At 40.3% G+C, this 12,939-nt stretch overlaps 1 protein-coding gene and 1 long non-coding RNA gene across 12 annotated transcripts in view; one reads left to right on the forward strand and one right to left on the reverse strand.

Annotated features, from left to right (window-relative positions):
• The window catches only part of FER (FER tyrosine kinase), a 298,017-nt gene that overhangs the window by 66,951 nt on the left and 218,127 nt on the right, over nucleotides 1-12,939 (forward strand). For all 11 annotated transcript variants that reach the window (XR_014778440.1, XR_014778441.1, XR_014778442.1 and 8 more), the window contains 2 exons: nucleotides 4,778-4,951; nucleotides 10,631-10,730. Coding sequence is in view for 8 of the 11 variants with exons in the window: in XM_084778109.1 (XP_084634235.1) it covers nucleotides 4,778-4,951; nucleotides 10,631-10,730 (274 nt within the window). In the remaining 3 variants the exon portion in view is untranslated. The remainder of the gene's footprint in view (nucleotides 1-4,777; nucleotides 4,952-10,630; nucleotides 10,731-12,939) is intronic.
• The window catches only part of LOC311595434, a 54,463-nt gene that overhangs the window by 18,372 nt on the left and 23,152 nt on the right, over nucleotides 1-12,939 (reverse strand). Inside the window, exon 2 of the long non-coding RNA XR_014778443.1 lies at nucleotides 103-154. This is a non-coding gene — a long non-coding RNA (uncharacterized lncRNA). The remainder of the gene's footprint in view (nucleotides 1-102; nucleotides 155-12,939) is intronic.

Genomic DNA, 12,939 nt, shown 5'->3' on the forward strand with positions numbered 1-12,939 from the left:
GACAGCCAAGGCTACACAGCAAGACCCAGATCCTGAAAAACAAACAAACAAACAAACAAACAAACAAATTTGTGTTCGCATGTGAGTTCTTCTGTTACTTACCTGACAGTGAGTGGGTCTCTTAGTTCAGTTTTTTTTTAGATGAAGTATTTGCCTAATAGCGTGAATAAAAAGAATGAATAAGAAAGGCTGTGAATTGGCAGAAAGCAAGTGTTAAAGAGTCAGTTAACCAGAGCTGCTTACACCATATTCACTTGTAGCCCCCGTTAGTCTCAGGATTTTCTTGTGACCCGGATATGTAGTTCATAAAGGATGTACACAAATCAGACTAATACTAATCCTGATACTAAATCATAAGAAAATTCATTTTAGAACAATTCCTTGGTATATATAAAGTTTAATACTAATTAAACTTGAAAGCAAACTTACATGCCAAGATGAAAGTGCTTTGCTTTTTAAAAAATTATCAATTAAGTCTTGGCAGGACATAGAACAACCTTAAGTTTTCCAGCATTTATTAATTTATCAAATATATTTGTCAATGCTGAGAACACTACTTTGCATTAACAATTAGTAATATATAATGATCATTTCAGAAGTTGTTGAAAATTCTGTCTTAATCTTAAACCATAACTCATTGAATAATCTTTATGTGAAACTCAAATCAGGAACAGAAAAATTTCACATAATCCAATATGGAAACATTTTGACATTATTATGCTGAGGGATGATAAAAAATTTCATTTTCACAATTAAATAATTGTTTCTATAAGAGCAGAAAACTTCGTATGTGAATGACTGCAGCTCACAGCCTGCAGTAATCTTGAAGCTGAGCGTGAATACTTCATGTGTCTTGGGGATACATGAAGAGACAGCACGTGCGGTGCACTGTGTGTGTGCATGTGAGAACCCAGGGCTCTGCAACACCCTGTGCTGCGGCATGGACCAGTGCTGTCAGGACACCTCCTCCACTCAGGGCCTGCTTTTAATTAGCTTCTGGTTGGTGAACATTTGGAAACCTTCTGCTGTGCATGCATGTGTGTGTGAGGGGCTGAGAGTTAGACAGCAGAAGTTAGCTGTGAAAGGAGTGAGGTTAGAGAGACGTATGGACACCATCCGATTTTCTGCTGTGTGCTGTACAGGATATGAGAGAAGAAAGCAGCACAGCACTTATTTGATAGACCTTTTCTTCTTGTTCACCTCCTTGCCCTTCCTTGTTCTTCCCTCCCCTCTTCCAACCCCTCTTCTGCCTTCTCCTTCCTTCTCAGACTCACCTCGACTCAAAATTGTTCATCTAAAAGACAGTGTTCCTATTATTTGTAGTTCACACACTCTCAGCCTTGTGTCCTTCCTTGATCGTCAGCTTCTGTGGAAGAGTGGCCACTCTCCACATTTCCTTCTCTTTCCCTCCTTCCTCTTCCCCCTCTCTTCTTCCTCACTGGCTCCCTTTGGCATTCCCAAACCGGAACCTTTCCCCCACATTAAAGCCTGTCTTTTGAACTACATAGTGTAGATTCTTTCTTTTTTTTTTTTTTTACTAAATCCTAAGATTTATAGATAGGAAGCCCAGCAACTAATATCCAGAGAACACAGTGTACAAGCCAATTACCAGTGAGCTATTTCTCCTAAATGACAGGATTCAAATTACTTTACTACTTAATAATGTTAAGCTTTCTATTGAAAAATTTTAAGTTATTTTTAGTTTTGTGTGTGTGTATGCGTGTGTGTGTGTGTGTGTGTGTGTGTGTGTGTGTGTGTGTGTGGCTTTGCTTGTGATACCGTGCACATTAAGTGCCAGTGCCCACAGAGGCCCTTGAGCTAGAGTTACTGGTGGTTGTGAGCTACCTGATGTGGGTGCTGGGGATCAAGCTGGGGCCTCTGGAAGAACAGTGCATGCTCTTACCTGTTGTGCCATCTCTCTACCCCTTTAACTTTTTAAAAACTATTTTTAATTATGTGCATTTGTGTATATGTGCATATGAGTACAACTTCAACTTTATGAATCAGAAAACTTTGGTGCTATCTAAAGTTTTCAAATTTTCAGCCTAAAATAAAATGTTCATAAGCTACTATAAACATAGAAAAAAACAAGACAGAATCCAGTAGAGTTCTCAAGTTCAGAAGACACCCCAGAGAGACATGTAGAAAAACACAGCTTGAATAAGTACATATAATACACACACACACACACACACACACACACACACACACACACACACACACACACCAATAGCAAGCAAGCAAGCAAGCAAGCAAGAAAACTGATTCAAAGATCAAAAACCTTTCAAGAAGGTGAGACCTAGCACCTTATGGCTTCCCTAGTAGGTTGTATGAAACTTCCAAAGCTTCACAGGAAAGTTAACAAAAGTTCTTCTCTAGTGCTTGAAAAGCTCGAATTTATTCTACAAGGAAAGAATTACCTTGATGTCAAATGAACATAGCTGCAAAACCCCACAACATAGTCCTACAGCAAGTGGAATTAAATAGCTCATTAAGACGGTTATACACCGTGGTCAGGAGGGGCCACAAGGGATGCATTTTAGACTTAAAACTGGCTCAACAGCTACAGATTAGTTTGTGGCACTTTACACTACCAGGAGGATAACAATTCTCTATGATTATCTGAATATAAGATGTACATTAATACAGTAGTCTCCGCAAAGGCTTCAAACAATCGCCGTGCAAACATTACCTTAAGCAGTGCTGTGATCACTGCCGAGTTTGTGTGAGATCTGCATGTAGACTGTTCTGCCATCTAAAAAATTAGCATGTATTCATGGTACCAACGATGGCCTTCCTTTGTTGTGACATTTGAATGTGTGTACCTCATGTGCTGTGCTCATGTTGACCTATTAGCCTCCCTCGAGCCTGTCTCCCTGCCTCTGCTCCCATCCTCTTCATTGCAGATGTTAGAGTGTACTCTATGGATCGCTTCCTTACGAACCATGCCGTAACCTCTTGATCTCCTTTCTTTTCTGAACTGCTTGTTCCCCACCTGGTTCAAGTGGTGTATCACTGAAACCAGCGCCTTAGGGCGAGGGCTCAGCCAGGGTTCCGTTTCTTCCTTTGTCCTTCCTTTCTTCTTCCAGCAATATTTAGTATCGCTTACTTTTCAGATATCAAATGCCTCAAGTACTCATCAAAGAGTCATGATACCACATTTAAGGAGTTTTCTTTCCACTTCAGGAGTCAGTAGGCCAAAACATACAGGTAAATGCGTTCTTTCCCCCCAGATAGATTATAACATGACACTTAGCAGATTTGTAGAGGGAAAGATGGCTCTTGCCATCTGAAGAAGAAGAAACATGTCTGTGAGTAGGGAAGAACTAGAAAGAGGTTGGCGCTTGATATATTCAGGAAGCAGAGAGTAATGCTGTGTGATATAATTACCTAGGGGGAAGACCTGAAGTGTAAAGATGGAAAGGTTTATAGAGGAGAGCGACTGTAGCCTTAGAAAAGACTGGGGTTTTCTTTAAGTACAAAGGAAATACAATGTAGAGCTCTGAGTAAGACACTTCTTTTTCTACTTTAAGGAGAGTGGACTGATGGGAAGAGGAGGAAGATGAGGAAGATTTGTGGTAGACACTAGAGACAGATGTGATAGATATATTCTTGAGTCAGGTGGCTGAACTTCAGTTCAAAAGAGCAAGGACATTTTTTTTTTTTTGTAAGAAGAATTTATTAGTAATGTTGAGTCTTTGGCTGTGGGGTGGGATACAGCCAGACAGCTGTTAAAAGTAGGTCATAAATGAAAATTTCTAGTAGGAGTTTATGAGGAGTTTTCTGATCACAGGGAAGGATTATGCAGATACAGGATTTTGAAGATACAGGGTATCTGTAGAAGACGATGGCGTCGGTCTGAGTAGGCGTTATCAAGGGCAGTGTGAGGTAGGCAGTGCAGTAAGTGGACGGGGCTGTTAGGTATGCCCCTTATGGGCGAGGAGGGCAACCTGACCTACTTTTACATGTTGGCTTCCAAGATAAGCTTCTTTTCTAGGTTGCCAGAACTCATATGTAGAATCATAAACAAGCAAACAAACACCCCAAGGGGTTACAGAGCTTTAGAGAATACTTAATTTTGAAAGGAAGGGCAAGAACATGGACTTCTTCCACTTACTTATTTACTATTCGCTTAATATTCTATACATGTCATATGATTTTTTCAATATGATGTTTTTAGGATGAAGATACGAGATAGAGAAGACAATCGTACAAGCTTTATTGCTATTTATATTTTGAGGCAGTATTTATGTTTTTATTGTTGTATAGATTTTGGGGCTTTAAATATTTATTGCTCAATTAAAAGTAACCAACTAAAAGGGTTTAGTTCAGGCTGGACTCAAACCTGTGACAGTTGGCATGCCCCAGCCTTCCGAGTGCAGAGATTAAAGACGGGAGCTACCATGCTCAGCTTGCTAAATTTTATATATTAAAGGAAGGGATACTTGGATTTTAAATTACTTCGTGGTGTCAAGAGCAGGTTAGCCATCATATTTTCAGATTTAAGCACAGCCGTGATGAGTTCATAGGCCACATACCATGTTGCAGGTACATTACAATATTCTGCATAGGCTCACACTGACATCTGAAACATTTGTGCTAGAGGATCCTGAATATAATCATGCATAGTTTATTTTACAGTTGTACAGAAACCTGCTATTTGTAATGTAAAGATTCTTATAAAACTGAACTTTATAATATTTGAACATATAAGTAATTAACTAGTGGAAACTTCTAATACAAATGCTAATTTTTTATTTTATTTTTTTGTGTAAAGTCTTGGCTACTGATGATTCAGCAGACGGAACAGCTGAGCAGGATAATGAAGACCCATGCCGAGGACCTGAACTCGGGGCCCTTGCACAGGCTCAGCATGATGATCAAGGACAAGCAGCAGGTGAAGAAGAGCTATGTGGGCATCCACCAGCAGATAGAGGCAGAGATGATCAAGGTTTGTCTGTCTGCATTTGCTGTTCTCTTGAATTCTTTCTAAAATCTGTGTTTGTAGTTCATCCTGCTTCACCTTAAACTTGTCATTCCCGACAGGAGGTGTTAGGTGCTGTAGTAATGTTTTATTGTGTACAGAATGTTACCAACAAATGTTCACTGCAACAAAGAGAAAACACACTGACCATTAGGCCATGTTTCAGAGAGCCTGTAAGATCTTGGGATATGTATTTTTTGTTTACTAAAATAGTTTTTAGGGCTGGAGAGATGGCTCAGTGGTTACGAGCACTGGCTGCTCTTCTAGAGGACCCAGGTTCAATTCCCAGCACACCCATGGCAGCTCACAACCTCTGTAGATCCAGTCCCAGGGGATCTGACTTTCTCCTGTGGCCTCCACGAGCACTGCAAGCACAGGGTACACAGACATATGTGGGAGCAAAACACCTACACACATAAAATAAACTCTAAGAGATAAAAAGAAATAGCTTTGGCTTCTGTAAAACATTGACTATGTATATGTTTCCTTGTATCAGTAATAACTAATAACTTAGTCAATGTAGATCCCTGACTATCCAAGTGGGAGGAGAGTAATGTGGGTGCCTAAAGCCGTCACCATGGTTACCTTCTCTTCTTACTGTAGTCTCACATTTTCTCCCATATTGGGTCCTTTAAAGGAAACCCCAGGTATCATTTTATCAAAAATATTTTAGTATATATTGCAATATTGGGATTCTTTAAGAAAAAAGAACAGCTGATTAATCCAGTTAAAGCTGACAGACAGAAGTTCATGTTACTAAACACCCTGTGTTCAGATACTTGCAGGTGAAGTGGGTTCTGGTGGTGCGTTTCAGTCAGGATGTAACGCGGGACACGAGTGGCATTTGAGTAGTGGCCTTTTGACCCCTGGCTGTTCCATTCGCTAATGGAAGAAATTAGATAATTGGCTCTCTGTAATTGAATTCCTTCAATTTTGAGTTTTTCTTTTTCATTCTTTTTTGTTTGTTTGAGATATAGTTTGACTATGTAGCCTTAGCTGGCTTGCAGCTCCCTCTGTAGACCAGGCTGGCCTTCAGTTCACAGAGCGCTGCCTGTCTCTGCCCCCCGAGTGCTGGGAAAAATGTGCATTACCACACCTGGCTCAGTTTTGAAGTTTTTGATAGTCTTCTTATGAAACCCATCTTCATCTTCTTAATTTCCTATAAATTTGAAATTAGGTAGAGCTAGAGGCTTAATTTGCTGAAGAACAGATCGTGTGTTGTTTGATTTCAGGCATATGTAATTTCCTCTTGTTTCATATCAGGGCATATATAGGGCTTGCTTGTCTTCTGTTGCTGTTACTCTTTACTAATTAGTTGCACAGTTGTCAGCTCCGTCTGTCAGCTTTCCCCACCCCTTTTCCATCTAGTGCTTTTTAGAAACTACTGATTGTTGTTGCATACACAGCAACAAGTGTGTGTGTCTGTGTGTTGTGTATCTGTGTATTGTGGTATGTGTTGTGTGTCTGTGTGTTCTATGTATGTGTATTCTATGTGTTTGTGTATTGTATATGTGCATTGCATGTTTGTATATTGTTGTGTGTGGTATATGTGAGTGTTGTATGTAGAAGATGTATATGTTGTATGTGTATTTGTGTATTTTGTGTTGTACATGGGTGATGCATGTAAGTGTGTGTGATGTGTATGTGTGTGCTAGTGTGTCCGGGTAGGCTGAGATTGCTATCAAGTATTCTCAGTCATTTGTTACTCTGATTTTGAGACAGGGTCTCTCTGTAAACCCAGGCCTTGCCGTTTGGGATACAGTAGGTGGCCTACTTACTTGGGGATCATTTTGTCTCTGCCCCTCCTCCAGGGCCTGGAGCTCCTGTTGCCATGCCTGGTAAAGTTTCCATAGGTGCTGGGGATCTGAGCTCAGGTTGTCATGCTCTCACGACAATCCTTTTACTCACTAAACCGTTTCTACAAACTGAAGGACTCTTATTTTATTGGTGCTTCTATAATGCAAAGTCTTTTACATCCTTTATTTTCTAATGTAATTAATAAAATATTTTTTTGTCACATAGAATTTTTGGGTGCTGGTTTGGTGGTGGGTGCTGCTAATCTAAGCAGTTGGGAGGCAGAGCAGGTGGATTGCTGTGAGTTTGAGGATTGCTTAGTTAACAAAGTTATTTACAGGACTATGTATAGACCTTGTCTCAAGGAAGAAAAAAAAAAACAACAAAGGATCTTTTTGTGACTATTTGGATACCCTAAAATTTAATGTGTATAGGAAAATGATTTTTTTTAATCAATAGCATTTGGAATAATGAATCAGTTTTTGACAGCTTCAAAAATTAAGCAATGTTTTTCTTCTTGAAAGGATGACTTGAGTTTATTTATATTTACCTCATAGTTTTTGAAATTTTGTTTATTTATTCACAAAATGCCATTATTGTCATCAAAAGTATTGGTGGGACATGGCTTTCTTTTAGAAGGACTCTGACGGTTCCTTGAAATTTTCAGGGCTCTTTTTGTAAGTTTTTGTTTGTTTGTTTGTTTGTTGTTGTTGTATGCTTTGAGACTCTCATGGTTGTGTATAACACAGTCTGGTCCCACTCAACACCCCAGCCTCTGTTACTCTCCCTACCATGTCCTCCCATTTCAGTAAGTCCACCTCCCACTGTCAGCTTGTTTTGTGACCCACCGAGTTTGAGTTTAACCTGGGCACAAGTATGGGCATGGGTGTAGAGACTTTGTTACCCTGGCTGCACCCCTGAAGACACCAGCAGCTGTCAACTTCAGTAGCTCTCCTGGGAGAAGCAGGGCTTCCAGAGCCCTCCCCTCACCCATGACTGTGCACGTAACCCTAGCTGCTGGGAGTTGGGAGTGCAGTGGCCATGCCTAGAACCCAGTCTCTTATGTCCCTTCTCCCTGCCGTCAGGTTCCTAACAGTTTCTGTGTGCTATCTCCTGAGATGTTCCCTGACCCTGGGGTAGAGTGCTGTAGCGTTCCTAGAGGGCTGGTCACTCAGCAGTCACTTCTCAGCACCCTGAGTCTAGGCTGTAACTACCGTCCACTGCAAAAGAAGCTTCTCTGACCCAAACCGAGGGTAGCACTAGTGTGTGGGTGTAAACACAGATATTTATAATGAAGGCATTCACTCCTAGTGTCTTTAACCTGCACAGCCTATGGCCTTTGATCAGGTTCGTAGTCCCAGGCATGAGCTCTCACCGTTGGAGCAGGTCGCAGTCCTGTGCGAATGATGGCCTTGGTCACTCCTAGCACTCACACTACTAGTGCCGCAGTGGAGATCAGGTTGCAGCATGCAGGACGCACCGCTGGAGGACACCCTTGCTGACTTTGCTCTCACCTGCTTGCACAGCGCCTTTCTGAACTGTGAAAGCTAGCTAGCCCATAGGGTGCAAGCTTCTAGCTCAGTTCCACCTTGTTTCCTCTGTGTCCCCAAGCCGAAGTGTGTGTTGTTCAGCAGTAGAATTTTACCACTTAGGAAAAATGGAAACACCCTGTATTGTTTTGGGGGCCTCTGGTGCCTTCATGGCCAACCACTTATAAGGATGTATTCATTACCTGGTATTGGGATTTTTGTTAAAAAGCCTATGATTGGCATTATCTACCCATTCAAGGTACCTCCACTCAAACTCTTTTAAAAAAAGAAAAAGTATTTTAGTCAGCAAATAAAATAGTAGGTTTCTTACGACTTCGTTATGCATCCCTAGCTTTGGTTAGCCCTCTCCTTATCCTGCTCCTGTCCCGTCCTCCCTCCCCTCATCCTGTCTATAAGCCTATGTCATGTATTCTACTCTCCGTACCCTAAATCCCTCTACATGATCCATGTGCCACTTCCTGATCTCTTCAGACATTGAAAGAAAAAAATCCAAAACACTGATATTATGATCTGTTTGAGGAATAACATGCAATATATGATGTTCCGGGCCTGGGTTATCTTACTATAGCATTTTCAAATTCTATTGATTTTCCTGAAAGTTTCATAATTACATATTTATTTATAGCCCAGTAGGATTCCATTGTGTACATCTATCATGTTTTTCACAACCCGTTTCCCAGTTGATAGACACCTATACTGATTTCATTTACTAACTGTTCAGAATAGAGTAGCAGTAAGCATGAGTGTACAAGTAGCTGTGCAGCTGTGTAGTAGGATATCGAGTCCTTCGGGATATGCCGAGGCGTGGTATAACTAGATCATAAAGGAGTTACGTTTTTAGTTGTTTGAGAAACCTCCAGACTGGCTTCCATTGTGGCCAGCCCCCTTCACACTCCTGCAGTGCATGCTGGGAACCTCCAGATTGGCTTCCACTGTCCTTGGCCCCATTTACACTGCTGCAGTGCAAGCTGGGAACCTCCAGACTGGCTTCCACTGTCCTTGGCCCCATTCACACTCCTGCAATTAATGCTGGGAACCTCCAGACTGGCTCCCACTGTCCTTGGCCCCATTTACACTGCTGCAGTGCATGCTGGGACTTCCCCCTAATTTCTTTCTCAGCATGTTTGTTGTTTGTATGTAGGAAGTTTGCTTATATTTGTGTGTACTTTTCCATGCTTCCTCTTTGCTGACATGTTTACCAGCTCTAGGAGTTTTCTGGTGGAGTCTCCGAAGTCTCTCATACAGAGAATCATACAGTCTTTTACAAGTTTTTGATGCTGTCCCTTTCTTAGTCGTTTTAGAAGGTGTATTAGAAGATTTTCAGATGACGAGGAGTCGTGCTTTTCTTTATGTTGTTACTAGAATAGCATTTTGATTACAGGGTCAAGATGCTTGCTTATGATTAGTAACTTGGTTCTTGTAAGCTTGATGACTGCTGCCTGGCAAATGGTGACTGTTTCTGCAGATGGAATGCTTTTCCATCTAGAGATGCTAAAATATAAAGAACATAACAACAACAACGACAAATATCAACAAATATATTAGAACTACTGACATAATTTAAAGTTTCTTTCCATTATTTATTCAGTTCTCTACTTATAGAAAATATGTGTGGACACATCAAATTAATATGTTTTAAAACACATTTCTTCTTTGCCTTGCCTTTCTCCAAACTCTCTGAAATACTCCTCCCATCTCTATTTCAAATGTATGTTCTCTACATTCATTAGTTGTTATTGTATGCACATATGTATGTACATACATATTCCAAAATATAACCTGTCTGGTCCACATTATATCATTGGAATGTGCTCTTTGCTTCTCAGTACATCTACACTTCCTCTGTTAAAGAATCACGCTGAACTTCTACCTTAGCCCAGTCACAGGGGCAGTCATGAAGAAAACAATGCAGACACCGAGGGTGTGGGCCCCAGGGACCCCTATGCACGGCTTATGTCCTTATGGACTGCAAACCACTCCTGAACTTAAGGCTCAAGTTTTGTTGTGGAAAATGGGGAGCAAAGACTGCATGGGCCCCAGGATCAGGGGGTGTGCTCTGAGATTGTGTCTCCTGTGTTGCGTTGTTCTTGATTTGTATTTTAAAGGAAGGATGTGTTTTTATATCATATTGAATTTATCATGGATTTTAAAGCTGATTTTTAGTTTATTGTCTAACTTTTTGGTAAAGAGTAGTTGTCACTTACAGGTCATAAAATGCACATAAACTAATGCTTCAGAATGTCAAATGTTGACCTATTTAAATGTAAACACTTAAAAATTCTGCATATTGTCTCTTTGACAGGTCACAAAGACAGAATTGGAGAAATTAAAATCCAGCTATCGACAATTGATAAAAGAAATGAATTCTGCCAAAGAGAAATATAAAGAAGCCTTAGCCAAAGGTATGGCCGCGTTAGGAAAGGCGTCCCTGTTATGGGTTCTAGTCTCGTTGTCTGTTGGATGTCTTTGTAAGCTGTAGAAGTTAGTCAGTCTAGAGCAGCTTACATTCTAAAATCTCAGAATATATCAAAATAGGCCCGTTGTTGAACTGCTGCGAGTTCTGTGTGCTTTAAGAGATTCTGAGGAATTCTGAGAAGTTCACAGTAGTGGAGTTAAATAGTGTTTGTGAAAGGATGCAAGGGATGTATATATCTTTCTTGCTTTTGATTTACTGAATTCGAGAGTATCAAACGAGAAAAATAGTGTTCTGTGTGTTTAGAAGTCTTTTCAAACCTGTTTGCCTATTAAACAAAAATATCGTTTTATGGTGTAACACTGTTACTATAGATGAATTTTCATGTTTGTGCTGTCCTAAGGCTTTCCTAAAGTCTCAGGTGGGAAAGAGGAGCATGCTCTTCCCATTCCCGTAGCCAGTCCTGATTCTGGTCATTGCTGTACATCCTTATGATTAACCTAGAATTCTGTGAGCGCTGGTTTTAGTAGCGAGTCATCCTGGATCAGGAATGGAAGCTTTTGTGTCTGTGCAATGGATCACTGTTCCTATCTGGCTTAGTGTGGCTTCAACTTTTAGATTTATACTTTTGTTCTTTTATTAAAATATTTTTCTTACTAATAAAGCTTCACTAGAAACGATTTTCCTCATTCTTAACTTTCTCTTTCACTAATACACTGTGTATATCTTACTAATGTTATTCTGTGGGAAAATGAAGTCAACACTTTTCCCTTCTTGGCTGTATTTTGAACAGTGAAGCTGCTGTTGCTCTTCTCGCTAGATGCTGGCCAAGGGTTGCCATCCAGCTCTCCTTCTCCTGCTCCCGTCTTGCCTTTACCTCCCTTTCCAGGCTCCTCGTCACTCGCCTCCTCATCCCACCCATCCCTGCCACTTCTTACTCTGTTTCTTACTCAATTTTAGTAGCTCTTTACAGAGAAAATTAATCCATATTCCTGGCTTTGTTTTTTCTTTATATATTTCCACACACCTTAGCTATTTGAGATTGGCATGTCCCTAGTAATTTAGAGGTCTTTTTTTTTTTTAAGTTTCACATACATTATCATTATTCTTTTTTAATTTTAAAGAATACTTTAGGTACTCAGAATGCGTTCTCTTGAACACTGTCATGTCTCCAGCCCCCAGCATTACTTTTGTTTTTTAATCTGTCAGCATAGTTAACATTGTAAAGTTGACTGCTTCATCCTTAGTCAGGCCTCTGCAGCTAGTTAATTACCTTATAAGTCCATTTGCATGTCCACTGGCATCAGTGACAACTTCACTGACTCTACGCTAATTCAGCTATATTTTATTTTTCACATGACTTTCATATCCATTGGGGAATGACTACTAAGGAAAGGCAATGTATCACCGACCAGTCTTCAATACATGTTTTTAATGATGAAGATTATTTTTATGTAAACACAAAATCTGTGTTGTGATGTTTTAAATAGTCTTTGTACTTACAGAAATATAATCATAGGTGATTCTTTGTGAGGCGAGAAGGACTAAAAGACTGTAGGCTGCGAGGGGCGGGTACCACTGTCTCAGCAAGGACACACTGAGGAGTGAGGCGTTCCCACACTCAAGAGCCACGTTCGTATTTAGTTAAGGGAGAGTAATATATCTCTGTTAACTCAAACGCTGAGCATGCCCATCTGGGGTTGGATGACAGCACAGCCATTTTCAAAATAAGATGGCGACATGCTTATAAGCATTCAAGCTAAAGCAGAGAATAGGCGTGTTGTTTTTGGAAAGTAATCACTTCTTACTATTACCAGGGGACTTTGTATCATGATATTTAAGAAATGCTAATCACTTCAGAAGTTTATGTACCAATGCTCGACTTTCTAGATGAGCTTAATGAATAGTCTAGCTGGTCTCTTGTAAATGTCAGCCTTACATAATTGCATTTTTCTAACTTCGTAATGCTGTTTATGACATGACATGTTGTATACACATTCTCTTATTACACATCATTAAACAGATTTGTCAACAAGTTGTGGTGAAAAAATTATAATTCAATCTCTGTGAATTTCATTATATGGAGGAGGAAAATTGGATCTTTTCCTCCCTGTTAATTGGCACGCAGAATAGCTCCACACATTGCTGCAGTGCTCCTCATCAGCTAAGAAAAGTCTTACAGCAGTAGAGGCCTGTGA

Source organism: Acomys minous, assembly GCF_964271855.1.
Source record: "Acomys minous genome assembly, chromosome: 4".
In the NCBI taxonomy this organism is placed as follows: domain Eukaryota; kingdom Metazoa; phylum Chordata; class Mammalia; order Rodentia; family Muridae; genus Acomys; species Acomys minous.